Source organism: Salvelinus fontinalis, chromosome 24 (assembly GCF_029448725.1).
Source record: "Salvelinus fontinalis isolate EN_2023a chromosome 24, ASM2944872v1, whole genome shotgun sequence".
In the NCBI taxonomy this organism is placed as follows: Eukaryota; Metazoa; Chordata; class Actinopteri; order Salmoniformes; family Salmonidae; genus Salvelinus; species Salvelinus fontinalis.
This window is the reverse complement of record NC_074688.1, coordinates 7,767,121-7,784,087: the sequence shown is the minus strand read 5'-3', so window position 1 is coordinate 7,784,087 and position 16,967 is coordinate 7,767,121. Positions and strand designations below refer to the sequence as shown.

The following is a 16,967-nucleotide window of genomic DNA, read 5'->3' as shown; positions in this document are numbered from 1 at the left end:
GAGAATTGGTATGTAGCCCTTTCCTGCAGTCAAATGACATAGTGGCTTCATGGGTGGACTGATATTAATATTTTTCATAATTAATACACTTTTTTTTTTCCCAAGTTGCCATTATTTTAAAAAAGCAGCCGAAAATCCAGTGTTTCTATGTTAAATGGTTTTGTTATATTTCAGTCTTCTGTGATGTATATAACGATTAATATAGGATGCTTTATATCTTTATATATCTTTACAACTTTATATCGGACATGGTAAAGGTGTCTTCTTTTTTTAAGCCCATAGGTCTATACTTTTGTTTCAAAGTAGATTTGTTTAAGACGACCAAGAAACACTGTGTGATCCTGTTTTCGCACACTGCAGTAAATTCAATTCCTGATATTATCTTTTTACACGTGCATTATTTAATTACTTTTGTAAAGGCCATACATGTCCAAATTTGACAATTATTCGAACACAGATAAATGATTGAATGTATCTCCCATCAAGTCTCAGGTTTTGTTTGTCAATTGCTTTATAGGAAGAGGGAAAAATAATGGATATACAAAAGCAAGGATTCTGACAGACAAAGTTTGAGCAAGGCCCTTCTCGCCTACCTAACATTGGGTCAGTTTTGAAGCATGCATCTTGAGCCAATGCCTCTGAGATCCCCTTTTTTCTTAATGAAGTCTTGATATCGCAGTGTTTGTTATTGGCAGTACAACAAAAACATATTTCACAATAAAATCAACTCCAATGGTTTACACACATTAAATTAATTAATATTGTTCTATTGGATATGCATCTGTGATAGTATCTCTACTGCCTTTATAATAGCACACAGGGTTTCCTACTGCCTTTACAATAGCACACAGGGTTTCCTACTGCCTTTACAATAGCACACAGGGTTTCCTACTGCCTTTACAATAGCACACAGGATTTCCTACTGCCTTTACAATAGCACACAGGGTTTCCTACTGCCTTTACAATAGCACACAGGGTTTCCTAATGCCTTTACAATAGCACACAGCGTTTCCTACTGCCTTTATAATAGCACACAGGGTTTCCTACTGCCTTTACAATAGCACACAGGGTTTCCTACTGCCTTTATAATAGCACACAGCGTTTCCTACTGCCTTTACAATAGCACACAGGGCTTCTTGGTGGCGACAGGTTGTGGGTTGAGAAAGGCTCGCACACCCTCAGCAAACACTTCTTTGATTCCATCTTGGTTGAGGGCAGAGCATTCGAGGTACTTGATGGCTTGGATCTGCCTGGCCAGGGCGGTGCCCTGCTGTTGGGTGATGGTCGTCTGGTTCTGATCCTTAAGCTTCTTCAACACCTCTGGGTCATTACGCAGGTCCTTCTTGGTGCCCACCAGCAGAATGGGCGTATTGGGACAGTGGTGGGTGACCTCTGGGTGCCACTTGTGCTTGATGTTCTCAAAGGAGGGGGGGCTGGCAACAGAGAAGCAGATGACAAACACGTTGGTCTGGGGGTAGGAGAGGGTGCGCAGGCGGTCGTACTCCTCCTGGCCTGCTGTGTCCCACAGGTTGAGGCTAATAGTCCTGCTGTCCACAGTCACCTGGGCACTGTAGTTGTCAAACACAGTGGGGATGTACTCCTTGGGGAAGGCGTTGGTGGTGTAGGAGATAAGGAGGCAGGTCTTCCCCACTGCGCCGTCTCCTACCACCACACACTTGATGCTCTGCATTCTGGCCCCTTCACTGTCTCAGACACCTGGACATGAGAAACACAGGGATAAATGCACTTTATGCTACAATTTTCAGATGCACTTTACACCAAAAGAGACACTGGCTAGGGCCCAACAAATGTAAACTGTTGAAAAGTAAGGTTTGTGGTTTAAATTGCTCTGACACTTTATCAGATATGAACATCACTTTCACACCCTAGATATCACAATACAGTTTGACACTTTCAATTCATATCCGTCTTTGTTGATCTATCATCTTTCATTTCGACTTGAAAATAATGTTTATCTGTGGGCCTACTTAATTTATAGTTACAGTACAGAAGGCGTATGTTCCCCATGAATTCAAGTGAGAAAACCGAAACTACAAAATATGGGTGGAGACTGGATAGTATGAAATAGAGGCAGTAATTGTAATTCATTGTGAGAGAGGAGAGCTGGACTCTTCCCACTACTCTCTGAGAATGTTGGAGAAAATGTGAATATAGCTCAACCCAGCCTACAGGGACCTGAGACTGGGAGCACTGAAATGTACTGCTCTGCACACTGACTGGGGAAACTATATCAAATCCAATAAACCTTTGTATTCATCACCACTGCCACATACCATTGGCCTATCCACTGAATATCTATGATAGGTGCATTTCACAGTGTAGGCCATCAACAAGGCCATAGCGTTCTGATCACATATTTTTCTAATATAATTCACCTAGATTATTAGGCTACAATTAAGAAAAGCGCTATGCGTAAATAGGGCATAATAGTACCCCTGAAATTAGAAAATATTTCAACATGAATTACAGTGAATGTTCTTCACCACCACCATCATCATCATTTCATAGAAAAAGAGCCAAATATAATCACTAGAGACAATTATAACTTTGAGCGGGCTAAATGAAACACAAAATAACTGTCCCAAATAAGTATTACAATAGTGGATTTTAACATTGCTTGCCTATGGTAGGCCTATAGTGTTTTGATATAGAATAGCGCCTTCCGAAATTATAACAGCAGTAGGCTACCTCTCTTTATGTTGCGTCACTCAAGTGCTTCCGTAAGATTGTGTTCTCAGCCTACATATCTATTATACAGTAGTAGTACATAAAACACATGCAAAGGTTAAAAACAAGTCAGACTCACCAAACATACTATCTTCAGTGGCAGGGTTTGTATGAACATATAGCCTACAATCTGTCCGAGAGCGTCAAAGCAGTCAAGCAAAGTGTTGCTGTAGTGGAGGAAGTGTGAGTGTTCACTGAAGAGGAAGCCACTCGAGCAATAATAGCACTGTGAGGAAGTTTGTCTTCTCACTATGACAGCCTGAGCTATTGTTTTAAATAAACGTTGCTGGTAGAATATTAAACAGGATTTTTACATATAAATGTTACCCAATGAATTACCTTATTTGACATTCAAATGTACAGAATAGGAATAACCACATAGTCGTTAGAGGCCCATTGCAGTCAAAATGTGTTTTTCCTGTGTTTTTTATCATCTTGTACAACGGCTGATGAAACTAACACTGCAAACGTGTGATTTTTAAAAAATTAGTGTTATTCCTGATATAGTTCCTAGTTGAAAATACAATCTACACAGGACCTTCTAATCAGCATGTTTGCATGGGTGGGGATTTCTAATTCCCTGGTGACATCACCAGTCTGTGAATTGGTTAATAGACAAATAACAGAGAGTTCCGAACCTCTCTGCCAATAACAGCTAATTTTCAGTTTTCAGACCACTCCCAGACTGTCCTAGCAAAATTCTTGCTTGATTATAAAAGGTTGGGATTTAGCATGATAAGGCCTACTGGCTGTCCCAGTTAGGCTCAGATTTGTTCTGATGGGGGTATTAAGACCATCAGAAGATGTACCCCCCCTTCTGATGGTATGCCTCCCCATAAAATCATGTCTCCCCTCCTGTTTTACTGTTTTCCTGTTAGCGTTGTGTAGCCCACAGCCTCAAGGTGGCATGCTTGAGCTTAGTTGTGTGGAACTGATGAGTCGATGAGCTCCACCGTTCATATGTTGCAATAGCCTACATCCACACACCTTTAGGTGGAGGTATAATGTCAGAATCAGATTGAAGAAGTGGACAGCATAGGCTGCAGTCTTCCAGCTATCGTTAAAACTACCTTCCGGTAGTCGTGACGTTGGATCCAATGCGCTGCTCATCATGATTGCTTTAACCATAGACTTATATTGACATCGCATCATTGTATCTGTTCTTTTATGGCGTATTTTGGAGCACAGGCACCGCCATTGAGACCATATCCATTTTGAAGTAGTAAATGTTATTATTTTACAACTTCTATGAGTTGGCAAACAAACTGAAAGGGTGCACACTGCCATCTATAGTGTTTTGTTTGAACAAGTATAAGGCCAAGGTTGGCGATATACTGCCACCTGCAGAAAAGGGTTTCCTCACAAGTATAATTAATTGGTTGATCCCTCCTGGTGACCTGGATGGAAAAATGGGATCCTTCCTGAAATCATACGAAAGTCCCACCCAGTTGACTACTTCAAAATATTGAAAGTCCTGGTGCTGCACATGCTAAAACTAAGTTTTGGGCACTAGAGTTCTCTATCTATCTCTATGCCTCAAACACATCTGAACTAATATGTGTTTGAAGCCAGCATGAGCAACAGCTAGCAACATAAGGCCTAGGCGATTTCCTGAAAAATAAAAAAAGTTACGTGTTGATATTGGTACAAATGTAGGATACTATGGTCGAAATACATTTCTTATATGTTTATAAATATATATATATAAATGTATATAATATATATAAATATATATAAATGTGTATATATATACACACACAGTACTTAAGTAAAAATACTTTAAAGTAATACTTAAACGTTTTCTCTGCTACCGCACGGCAAGTGGGGCTGGAGTGCCAAGTCTAGGACCAAAAGGCTCCTTAACAGCTTCTACCCCCAAGCCATTAGACTGCTGAACAATTAATAAAAATCGCCACCGGACAATTTACATTGACACCACTTTTACCTTGAGTAATTTTCTATAAAGTAAAAAAACTTTTACTCAATTATAACAATTAGGTACTTTTCCACAACAATACATATATATATGCATGTGTGCTATGATGTGCTATGATGTATATATATATAAATATATTCAAATATATAAATATATATATATATATTTATATATATTTTTAAATTGTATCTTCATAATTCGTTTACACCATTTACAGAGTGGTACTCTTATTTTGAAGGATTACTAAAAGCACGTGATAGGAAGTGATTCACTAAAATTGCTTGATTCACAGGTGAAGCAACCCAGTCCAGAGAATTGAACGAGTCAGCTCCAAAGCCAGCTTTTTTGAGTGTGGGGGGGAAACCAGCTGTAGCAGACATGTAGTTAGTGGATGACAATCGCTCTGTGTTTGAATCAATCATAAGTACTTTTTTTCCTTACTCGAGTGTATTTTATCCAGTAAATTGACGTAAGAGGACGGGTTGGCTCGTGTGCTATGATTAGCTGCTGACAATGATCTGAAGCCTGCGTTGGTGCGTTGGTTAGCTAGCTGAAGACGCGGCCCGAACCATTACGTTACTAAGTTATCTTTATCTTAGTGTCTGTGTTAGTCGACCACCTCGGCCCTTGCCTTGGATTGCCATTAGCGGGCTAAACAGAGCGGGAAATCATTTGTCATATGCTGCTAGCCAGCTAATTTAGCTCTTTATCCATGGAGTACAGAGGGGTTTCTCTTTGCAGTTTGGACCTACGATTGATGACGTGCCTTTGATTCTTCTGTAACCACGAGAGTTGTAAAAAGAGCATCAAATGCACAAGTCTTGAAAGGTAAATAACTACAATTTAATGCCTACCTATAAAATCATGGAACAACTGACCCGATTATGATCGCTATTCAGTTCTGGCTGTCAAACTCACTTATGTTTTGATAAGGTTGGTTAGCCAGCCATTTTTTATTGTCAATTAGCTGTTAACGCGTTAGCTATGATTGCTTGTGATCCATATCCAGCTAATATTGTCTTGTAATGATTTTATTGAAATAGCTAAATATGTTAATTGTTTGCTAGTAGTATTATGGTCATGATAATGTTTAGCATGAGTCAACCACTGATTTTGTTAGGGGCTGTAGGCAGGTAGAGCCTGTACTATGTGACTTCTAAACTGAGTAACTAGCCAAGTTAGATGTCCCAGATATGGGCTACCAACCCTCCTTGTCTGATGATAGTTTGCTTTTAAAGTTTCCGATGTGATCTCATTTGACACTTTAGCTAGTTCTTTTAGATTGTAATAATAATTTAAGTCATTGGTTTGTAATTGGTGTGATTGGTTTGAAATCTTGAGTTGTCATAGTTAAATCACTAGGCTAGTACAGTATCTAACGTTATACATTCATGTGAGATGTCACTAAAACATTTATTCTCCACCCTCTTCCTAGCAAACCTCCATTATGGATTTCAGCAAATCGTTGACCTTGTGGATTGTATGTTTATACCTCCTGAGCGAAAGTTGGACGGTCCAAGCCATCTCAGACCACCATCATATTGATAGTGGTGTGTCAGGTATGTAAATATCATTGAGAAAAGTCCAAACATTATGGCACGCCTGCAAGTGTGTATTCATACAATACTCCATACACAAAGTGTTCAAAATTGGTCACTTGTAAACTTTTGTTGCATTATCAGTGCACTAGAATCTCCAGTACCAGTTTTGTATTTAGAAATTGTGCCAGCTCTAAATGCAGCCATGCTGAGAATAGTTAGGGTATGCATTCTCCATTAAGCTCTGTCCTCGGGTGATCATGGCACACAGTCAAGTCAGGGAGTCGTGCATCTTCGTAGTGTTTTTTTCTTTTCTTGCCGATTTGACAAGTCAGTCAAAATGTATTTTACTCATTGTCACTAGTTTTGCCACAGCATTCAATATAATTCCAAAACGGAATGTGTCAAACTATTGTCATAAGTTATTTAAACTAAACAATGTGACACTGAAGATGTTTGGGACTTAGCAAAATGTAAGGAACATCATATAGGTGTCTAAGCCTCATGTCGGCTACAGTAGTACGCTAGACCTAGCCTATTCATTGTTCGTTTTAGACCAAACCAGTCTCCTCTTGTTCCATTTTGGGTGGGTATGTATACTAAAGTCATATCATATTTATACAGCTGTGGGTGAATTGGGTGCCTGCCCATAATTTTATCAACACTGTTTACACAGGGCTCCTATGATTGCACATGAACAGTGTTGATGTTGAACTTGTGGCATTTGTAATGTATCATGTAGTGCCATGCTTCCTGTCCAAGGGGCCCTTAACTATTGTAAGCCTATTCCTAAAAAATAGAGACATTTAGAAATGAATAACAATAGCTTTGAAGACTACTCTCGGCCATGACTTTTGAAAGTTAGCCTATTCTATACCACTTACAGTAATTGTGCCTCTACTTGAGAGGTTTTTTGATTTTACGTCATGCAATGAGGCCAGACTGTGTAAAGGCTTCAGCTGAATTGGACAGGCCCAGTCATGGAGTGATACATGTTGGCTGTCAGTCACCCATCTCCAATAAAGATTGCATTTGTGGTAAAACATTGAAGACTGTTGTAGTGGTCTGTTGGACCTGTTGGTGGTGAGACATTCAGTGAATGTGGCCTAGCTACCCACATACATAATGTATAGGTTGTCTGTGCACAGAAACAGTTTAACTAGCTTGTGGCATTTGTGTGATGAAGAGACTCGGGCCTGGAGAGGGTTGACTACTACAGACTACTGCCAGCTACAGTAAGCCTGGTTGGGCATCCTGGAGTCAGGATGGAAACAGTCATTACACCGGTGAAGTGGAGTGGTGCAGAGGGCAAGTGTGTGTTCAGTCTTCTACAAGCGAATACACAGAGGGTTAGATAACTTAAACCTCTTTGAAAAGGTAGTCTCGTATGTAAATATTTAATATCCATCTTGTTTGCAAACCAAATGAGGAAGAGGGTGTGTGAGAGCTGCAGGTGATAAACGTCATTATTTTTTCAATATGGCCGTGTTTGCTGAAGTACTGGGCTGCAGTTCTGGAATGTAGACACTCTGGTATTTTCAAATGCACAGAAAACAGCCCAAAAAGTTACTTTTTCAACCAGCACCACCACACCCTTGGGTTTGGTTTACTTAACCTTTTATCTAGTAGGCTAGCTGTGTTCAGCACACTGACTTGCGTGGGTTGATTTGGAGCCCCCAGCAGGATTTATGCTGTTAGATTGTTGAATTAAAGAACAAGTTGACCTGAAAAGGGTTTGTTATTTGGTTATCTGGAGCCATATTAGCCAGGAGGCTTTCATTTAGAGCTGCATTGTTATTGTCTAAGTAGTAGGCCTATTAGCTTCGGTTACTCTGTTTGCTAAAGGCTGTACGCTGGCACAAGATTGCTCAGATAGGCTACTCATTGCACCTGCAATGGGGACCAATAGGGGTGTGACTTTAGAGTCAAGCTGCCACTATAGATGTTTGAGATTCACTGCCTTCCATTGCAGCTGTAGAGTCTAGTTATGGCAGAGGAAATACTGTTTTTGATCAGAAATGCTCCACCCCACTTTCTGCTGCAGTGCAGTGGCACATTTATGTGGCATATGCTGCTGCCTGTATGTGTTGAATAGAAGGCTTTACAGTCAAAGGATGTTAACATGTCTTAACAAGCAGCTATGGGCAACCTGACAGCATGTCAGTTGATGGATTAGCAGCTTGTTGTAGCATACTTACACTTTTATTCATTTCTTATTTTCTTGTTGGAGTTCCCAGTAGAGTGGGAGGGTGTGTAACCAAGTTGGCCATTCCCTCCTGCACATAAAGGCTTCTTGAAGTCAGGAACAGTTTTACTCAAATTTAGCATTTATTTGAAAAATAGATTGTATACATCTATGGTTAAAATCAGGATTTGAGCTTAAACAAGGATGAAAAGGTAAGAGCAAAACATGTTCTCTATTCTTGCTTTCAACTACTCTCACTGCCTCTCATAACCACATATGCCTGTATTCAATTATCTTATTAGCCAATCCTGACTCAACACATTCCTCACATAATTACACACAACTGTAGCAGGATATATACGTCTGACTGGCAGGATATGAAAAATGACTGCAAAACTGGGCGCTTTAACAAATTAACATTAACAGTCACACACACAATGGGGAATGTATGAGTCTTTAGGTGAGGATGTGTCAGCTGTGCTGGTGTTTGTTGATATGCCTGGCTATTATAGAATTGATTCCACAATGGCCACCTGTCGTAGCCTCTGTGGCTGGCTTGCTCTAGATCTTGACCGTTCGAGTATAGTGACTTTTGTGGATCCAAACAAGTTTAACAATTGACACCTTTTCTGTAGTTGCCTACAGCTAGGCTGCTTGATAGAGTGCAATTCCACAGCTTTACTTTTCTGGCTTTGTTGCCATTTTCTTTTCAGCCCTTGCTGCCTTAATTAAGTCTTTGTCATAAATAAATCTGCAGCAGTATTCCATGCCAGAGAAGCTCCTGCCTGCCTTGTGCTGTGCTATGCTGATTCATGCCTATAAGTTGCACTCTGCATGGGGTAGGTCTTGCCTAGTATTGTAATACTACGAGTTGCCTTGTGCAGCAAATGGGAGAGCAAGCTGGAAATAAACACACACATGCACACTTGTTGTGCTTCCTCATGATAGATTGCACCACTCAGGAATAAACCTGATATCACGTTTCTTAGTGTGAGAACTGAAGACATTGTACTAATCCAGGCCATGACCTATTTCATTTCTGTTTTGGGCTAGTTTCTGGGCAGGATAACCTACAGTCATGCAAGCAGCAATGTTTTGCAGACTCTTAGCTTTGATCTAAGCTTTTTCCCCATTTAGGGACTATGCTATGACTTCTTTCAGCCATTTTGCCTGCTTTTAAATAGTTTTTATCCTGCTGTTTCATCATGTAGACTACATTGCAAAGACATAAGGTACATTCTTTTGACCTGAGATTGTGAACTTGAAATTTAGAACTTTGAAGCTTTCTGAAATGACGCTTGGCTACACTGAAAATCTCTGTGGCTTAGAGGCAGCCTTGGTCATGCTCCTGCACACATCCCAGAATGTCTGCAGACAGCAGCTCAGGCCAAACAAGGCTTTCCTGTGACTTGAAGCAAGGCCTTATCTGTGATCTGCTGAGGGTTTTTAATCTCCCAGGAGAAGGGGGAAGACTGCAGGCCAGGCAGGCTTAGATACAACACAACAATTTCATAACCATGAATACACCCAGAGATACTCTCAGCATGTAACACCATTTTATACAACTTTTAAACAACTGAGTTGTTTTTGGTAACAGGGTTTACGTGTTATGCTCTACAAGTTGTTTTTGGTAACAGGGTTTACGTGTTATGCTCTACAAGTTGTTTTTGGTAACAGGGTTTACGTGTTATGCTCTACAACACATATGTCAGAGTCAAGGCCCGCGGGCCACATCCGGCCCGCGAGAAGGTTTTTTACGGCCCCTGGGATGATCTTGATTTATTATTAGAACCGGCCCGCAGACCGCAGCAAGCCGGCAGCCCGCAGATCTTTTACACGCACCAATACTACATTTCCCACAATGCAACGGTGACGCACCGAGCAGTAGGCTGCTTCATTTCAATATTTATTGGCACAGCAGTCGTCAGCATCACAGTAAAATTAACTTTCAGATACCCATCAAAAATGGCAAAACGGAAGGTGGACACTGAGAACCGGGGGTTTCAAACAAGGTGGGAGTCGGAGTATATGTTCACGGAGGTAGCTGGAAAACCTGTGTGTCTTCTGTGTGGAGAAAGTGTGGCGGTATTGAAAGAGTATAATCTGAGACGACATTATGAAACGAAACACGCGGACAAAAACAAGAATATGGACATGGAACAAAGGCTACAAAAGGCAGAGGAATTAAAACGAGGCCTCAAATCTCGACAGGCTCTGTTCAAAAAAGCCAAATCACAAGGCCAGGCTGCTGTCAAGGCCAGTTTTATTTTGGCAGAAGAGATCGCTAAATCAGCCCGGCCATTTACGGAGGGGGATTTCATCAAAAACTGCATGATTAAAGTTTGTGACGAAGTTTGCCCAGAAAAAAGGCAACTCTTTTTAAATGTGAGTCTGAGCAGAAACACCATTGCCGAGAGAGTAGACCAGTTGTCCATCAATCTAAAAGAGCAGCTTGTGAAAAAGGGAAAAGATTTCATTGCATATTCCTTGGCTGTGGATGAGAGCACCGACATTTCTGACATTGCCCAGTTGTCAATTTTCATCCGCGGAGTGGACTCCAGCCTAAGCGTGACAGAGGAGTTTTTGGCTTTACGTCCTATGCATGGCACAACTACGGGGCATGATTTGTATGAAGAGGTGTCAAGATGTGTAAATGAGATGGAGCTGCCTTGGGAAAAACTCGTGGGTTTGACAACCGACGGAGCACCTGCGATGTGTGGACACAGGAGCGGACTGGTGGCGAAGATACGGGAAAAGATGCAAGAGGAAAACGCGACAGGTGAGCTGACAGCTTATCATTGTATCATACACCAGGAAGCGTTGTGCGGTAAAGCCTTGAAAATGGAGCATGTAATGAGCATCATCACGCGCACAGTTAACTTTATCAGAGCCAAAGGTTTGAATCACCGCCAGTTCAAGGCATTTCTGACGGAGTTAGAAACGGAGCATGGTGATTTGCCTTATCACACAGAGGTGCGATGGCTAAGCCAGGGAAAGGTGCTTCAAAGATGTTTCGAGCTTCGTGAGGAGATTTGTCTGTTCTTGGACAGCAAAGGGAAAGACACAACACAACTCCGAGACGAAATGTTTCTGTGTGAAATGGCTTTTCTGTGTGACATTACGAGTCATCTGAATGCAATGAACTTGCAGCTGCAGGGTCGGGATCATGTCATCTCTGATATGTACAGTACAGTGAAGGCATTTAAAACCAAACTGACTCTGTGGGAGACGCAGATGCGGAAAGAAAATTTGAGCCACTTTCCCAGCTGCCAGACCATGAAAGAGAAGCTCTCTACCAGTGCGTTCCCGAGCGCACAGTTGGCTGATAAAATAGGTATGCTTGCCGCTGACTTTCGACGCCGATTTGCTGACTTTGAAGCACAAAAAAGCAGGTTGGAACTGCTCGGTAACCCATTTGCTGTTGACGTGGAAAGCTCACCACCAAACCTCCAAATGGAGTTGATTGACCTCCAATGCAATGATGCACTGAGGGCAAAATATGCGGCAGTGGGTGCTGCGGAGTTCGCCCGTTTCCTCCCCGACACAATGCCCCAGCTGCGCATCCAGGCTGCTCAAACGTTGTCTATGTTTGGCAGCACATACCTGTGTGAACAACTGTTTTCTTTGATGAACCTGAACAAAACATCACACAGAAGTCGACTTACTGCTGAACACCTCCACTCAATTCTGAGGATTTCCTCAGCTCAGAGCCTTACCCCGAACATTGATGAACTTGTGGAAAAGATGGGACACCACCAAGTATCACCCTCAACCTCAAACAAGTGAACATTACTGTGCAATCACATATTTAGAGTTTTTACTCAGTTCAAGTTTAAAAGTTAAAGTTTAATATTTGTTTTCACTGCATGTTACTTCTCCTTAAACAAAGTGTTGTTTTTGATTAATAGATTTTTGCACTTTATTTTATTGTATTTCAATCCAATTATATTTTAAAAATATTTCAGTTGAGTGGATGATAGAAAATTGCTATTGTTTTTTTCTTTGAAGTAAATTTAGCCCACTTTTGCTAAAATAGAAAATATAGGCTACTGATGGTGCCTTGAATACCGGTTTCTTTCATTTAATGTTCATGTTATGGGGATTTTTATATAAAGGAAATTTGTCTTTTGTGTCTGTTGAAAATTAAAGATTACTGACAGAGCCATAAGAAAATATTGCTTTATTTATCTGATCATATTGGAATATATTTGTTAGGTTTTCAGTAGGTTCAATTAGGTTCACTAGACTATATGCGTCATTTAAAATTTTTTCAATGAACATTCGAACAGTCCGGCCCTCGGCTTGTAGCTAAATTTTTTATTTGGCCCTCCGTCCATTTGACTTTGACACCCCTGCTCTACAAGTTGTTTTCCACCATAAAATGGAGAAAGAGTAGAAACAACATGTTTCAATGTTTCTTTATAAAAAGTATTTAAAAAGGAATAGGCCTTGTATTTAAAAAGGAATAGGCCTTGTATTTAAAAAGGAATAGGCCTTGTATTTAAAAAGGAATAGGCCTTGTATTTAAAAAGGAATAGGCCTTGTATTTAAAAAGGAATAGGCCTTGTATTTAAAAAGGAATAGGCCTTGTATTTAAAAAGGAATAGGCCTTGTATTTAAAAAGGAATAGGCCTTGTATTTAAAAAGGAATAGGCCTTGTATTTAAAAAGGAATAGGACTTTACCATATTAAAACAAGAGTTCAGTTCAAGTAACAGGGTTGACCTTTAATGAGGGACGGACTTAATCACTATTCACATGACATAAAGTTATTTCTGAAGATTATTCATTTTCAAAGCAAAAACATAACTTGGGCTTTAAAATGAGGGTTAAAACTTGTGTTGGGGTTAAATGTTGGGGTTAAGTTCGTAAAAATCTTTCTAGTATTCGGAAAAACATGACGAGGGACATTTTACACTTTCACAAGTCATGTATAGAATCAATTTTTTATTGAATTTTTCCATGTGCTCTATATTAAAGGACACTTAGTTTAATGGGCCTACTAGTAGGCTATGCAAAGGAAAATGACGTCAGCCTAGTAATGAATCATGATTTGTATGTTTTGCCCTCATAGTTCCCCCTTGTCATTGACTTTTCCCTCACTAGAACTCTACTTCCCTACACACGTGTTGCACTGGGATTGATGACATATCAGTACCCATGTCACATTGAGTGTAGGCAACACTCTGCTTACACTGTTGAAAAGAAAGCAAACTCCTACCCTCCCCACCATTCTCCAATGTAACCATACAGCTGGACACAGCCTGGTTATAAATAGCCTCTTGCTAGGTTTAGTTAACGCTCAGCTAAATTTAGCATCCCTATGCTTTTCTGGTGTGAGCAGCAAAGCTCCCAGGTTACTATGGGGATTTGAACAAATGGCTCGGGATGGTTTCAAGGTGGACAGAGTTTTGGCTGTTGGCCTACCCAAAAGCTGCGGTGTGTTACAGGTCGATAGCCTCTAGTCCTACTGTATGATGTAGGGATGGGCTCTATCCTGATGTTCACATCTTGAAACCGTTCCTGTCCCATACCGGGGAAATGGTATTACCGGCTGCACACATGGGGCACTGCTTATTTCCCCCAAAAAATAACTATGTATTTTTGTTTTGACACACAAAACTAATTTAGGCAGCAGGGATCTTGATCCAGGATGGGTTGATTGTCTCTGCTGTAACCAAGTAGCTTGATTTGGACGCTAGGGCTTAGCTAGCAAGTTAGCAAAACAAATGCATAGCTGGAGCCCTGAGTTGGAGATGATTTATTTGGCACATTTTGGATAGTTAACTTAGTTATAAGCAGTGGTGTAGCTTTAGGGCACCCCAAACTGTCATACCATCGGTATTTCAAAATACCCTGTTATACAGTTTACCTCCCAAGCCTAGTATGATGGAGAACATATCAGGTGTTGTTGGGAGCCCTGTACAACTGCTATCACTTCAAACTTCAGTACGAGCTATGACTCAGGTTGAACTTGTCTTTTCTCCCTCAGAACTCTGTCGCATCGACGAGCCTCGGTGCCACGATGAGAATACCATCCTCAGTTTCGAGGCGATCCGCAGTATCCACAAGCAGATGGATGATGATGCTAATGGAAATGTGGACGTGTCAGAGACGGACGGGGTGAGTAACTCTAATCCCCTGTCATCTACCAGCAGGGACTCCTTCCCAAAATGGCCAGAGATAATGAGCTTAGTTAATGGCTGCCTGGTAATGGCCTTTATTTTGCTATTGAAGTAAGTGGTGGATTTGTGCACTTCCTGGCCAGGCATTGGGCTCCCAAGAGGCGCAGCGGTCTAAGGCACTGCATCTCAGCGCTAGAGGTGTCACTACAGACACCCTGGTTCGAATCCAGGCTGTGTCACAACTGGCCGTGATTGGGAGTCACATAGGGTGGCCCACAATTGGCCCAGCGCTGTCCAGGTTTGGCTGTTTTAGGCCGTCATTGTAAAGAAGAATATGTTCTTAACTGACTTGCCTAGTTAAATAAATGTTGAACAAAAAACATTGAAAAAAAATTCTGCAGTCAGAGGTCAGGGCCGCTAAAATGACACTGATGTGGCCTGCCCTCTACCGTCCCTGTAGCAGGCTTCTCTCTTGCACTGCATCCAGTAGTAGGGCAGGCTGGGAGAGGAGAGGCCTGTACGGCAGCCAGAGGTTTCTTCCTCTGCAGCTTCTTCTGCAAGGGCTGAGTAGTTTTAGAGAAGGAGACACTGGCTCTGGTTGATGATCCTTGAAGCAGCCAGCCTATGAATTAAGCACATATCTCTGGTACCAGTCCTGGCTCCGAGCCAACACTGAGGAAGGCTGAACAAAACATGTGGAGCGTTCGGACCAAAGCAGCTCTGATGCCTGGGCACTTCTTAAAGAAATAATAGTTTTTTTTTATCATGTTTTGGAATTTTATTAGGATCTCTATTAGCTGTTGCGAAAGCAGCAGTTGCTCTTCTTTGGGTCCACACAACATGACATAATACAGAACATTAATAGCCAAGAACAGCTCAAGGACAGAACTACATTTAAAACAAGATAAGATAATTGTAACATGACACAACTAAAAAACACATGTTGAACACACCATACTAGGATTTTTAAAACATCATCTCTTTGGCTATTTTGTCAAAGAAATGGTATGATAACAGCATGGGGGCTGGCTAGAGATGGATGAAACATAATGTCAGCTAAGCCCTGTCGCTGCACTGCTATGCTGTTGCTCAAGAGAACTGGAGACACTCAATGTGTCCGGTATTACTTACAGTAGGCTCATTCGATTGGAATATTGGTCGAGTGTTTAGAGTAGGAAGAGGAACACCTGATTTCCTGTTTTGTGTTCCTCATCATCAAATTATGTGTCCACATCTGTTAGCAATGGAGTTATAGGTTTGTACTTTTGTACTTTTTTTTTCATCACAGGTTTTCAGGTCAGTAAAGCTTCAGTGGAAAATGACACATGTGCATGCTCAAACCTATAGATCTTTATTGACATTCACCTATTAAGACAATGTCTCGATCTTAATTGACATTCAGTCATAAAAGACCAAGTGTTTTCTAGCCCCTTCTCACAGTGTGAGTAAAGCATGGGCTTCCTGGCTGTTCCACACAGCCTCCTCTACTGCTTGTCATGAACACTGTGATAATGTTACAAGGCCGGATGCACACTGCAGGCATAGGGACGCACAAGGCTTGCTTCTCTGTTGCTTATTCTCTGAGCAAGCTAACACTTTGCAGTCTCCTAAGTCTACCTCATCCTGGATGAAACGGTTTGATCCCTCTGCTCTGACATCATCCTAGAAGTGACAGGCCACATAATCCTTCTGGCTGATTTGATTGACATCTCTCTTCCCTTCTCTCCCTCCTATGTGACCTCGGTGACCTCCAGTTCCTAAGGGAGGACCTGAACTACCACGATCCCAAAGCCAAGCACAACAGTTTCCACGGAGACGACCAGTTCATCAGTGTGGAAGACCTGTGGAATACCTGGAAGGGTTCTGAAGGTGCTGGAACTAACACCGTAGTGTTGCTGCAGCTCCCCACTCTCTCTGCTCTTTTCAGGCTAGCAGCACAAACAAGCCTTCCCTCCAGGCACGCTGCCCCATTCAGTGCATCTGTTTGCATATAAGAGAGTCTCAGACGATGAATCTCATTCGGTACACTGTGTTCTCTTCCCAGAGCTCTGCCGGTCCAGCCCACCTTGTTTGATGTCTCACTGCTGACTGACACCGTGTTAGCTAAACTCCCTGTGCTTTGTCTGTTTTAGAGTACTGCATTGTATTTACGGTTTTATCTTCAGTAATTAGATTGAATGCTTGATGTTTTGTGTGGTGACTGTAGGTAAGAGAGAGTTCTTGCTGCCCAACCATCCCAGCTACAGCAGTCAAACTTATTAGCTGGTATGTCAGCATTGTCAAGTAAAGTGCAGACCACTTAGCAGCTCAAGCATCCTGGCAGAGGGTGATCAGTGGCCTGTCATCATAACATATACACACACAGATAGCAACCATCCACACTGACGTACCACCTAGGCCTCCTTGTTCTGCTGGCAGTACTCTGTCCCGTTTATC

The 16,967-nt window shown here is 41.5% G+C and overlaps 2 protein-coding genes across 4 annotated transcripts in view; one reads left to right on the top strand and one right to left on the bottom strand.

Annotated features, from left to right (window-relative positions):
* Nucleotides 1-488: 488 nt before the first annotated feature.
* On the bottom strand, nt 489-3,265 carry LOC129821869 (rho-related GTP-binding protein RhoG-like). The gene is made up of 2 exons (XM_055879579.1): nt 2,828-3,265; nt 489-1,716 (listed from the first exon to the last, which is right to left on the bottom strand). The coding sequence occupies exon 2, from the start codon at nt 1,688-1,690 to the stop codon at nt 1,115-1,117; it is 576 nt and encodes a 191-aa protein (XP_055735554.1). The 5' UTR covers nt 1,691-1,716; nt 2,828-3,265; the 3' UTR covers nt 489-1,114.
* A 1,694-nt stretch (nt 3,266-4,959) lies between these two features.
* The window catches only part of LOC129821868 (stromal interaction molecule 1-like), a 45,687-nt gene continuing 33,679 nt past the window's right edge, over nt 4,960-16,967 (top strand). For all 3 annotated transcript variants that reach the window (XM_055879578.1, XM_055879577.1, XM_055879576.1), the window contains exons 1-4: nt 4,960-5,512; nt 6,120-6,243; nt 14,399-14,529; nt 16,286-16,400. In XM_055879578.1, the coding sequence (XP_055735553.1) occupies nt 6,132-6,243; nt 14,399-14,529; nt 16,286-16,400 (358 nt within the window). In that variant the 5' untranslated portion in view covers nt 4,960-5,512; nt 6,120-6,131. The remainder of the gene's footprint in view (nt 5,513-6,119; nt 6,244-14,398; nt 14,530-16,285; nt 16,401-16,967) is intronic.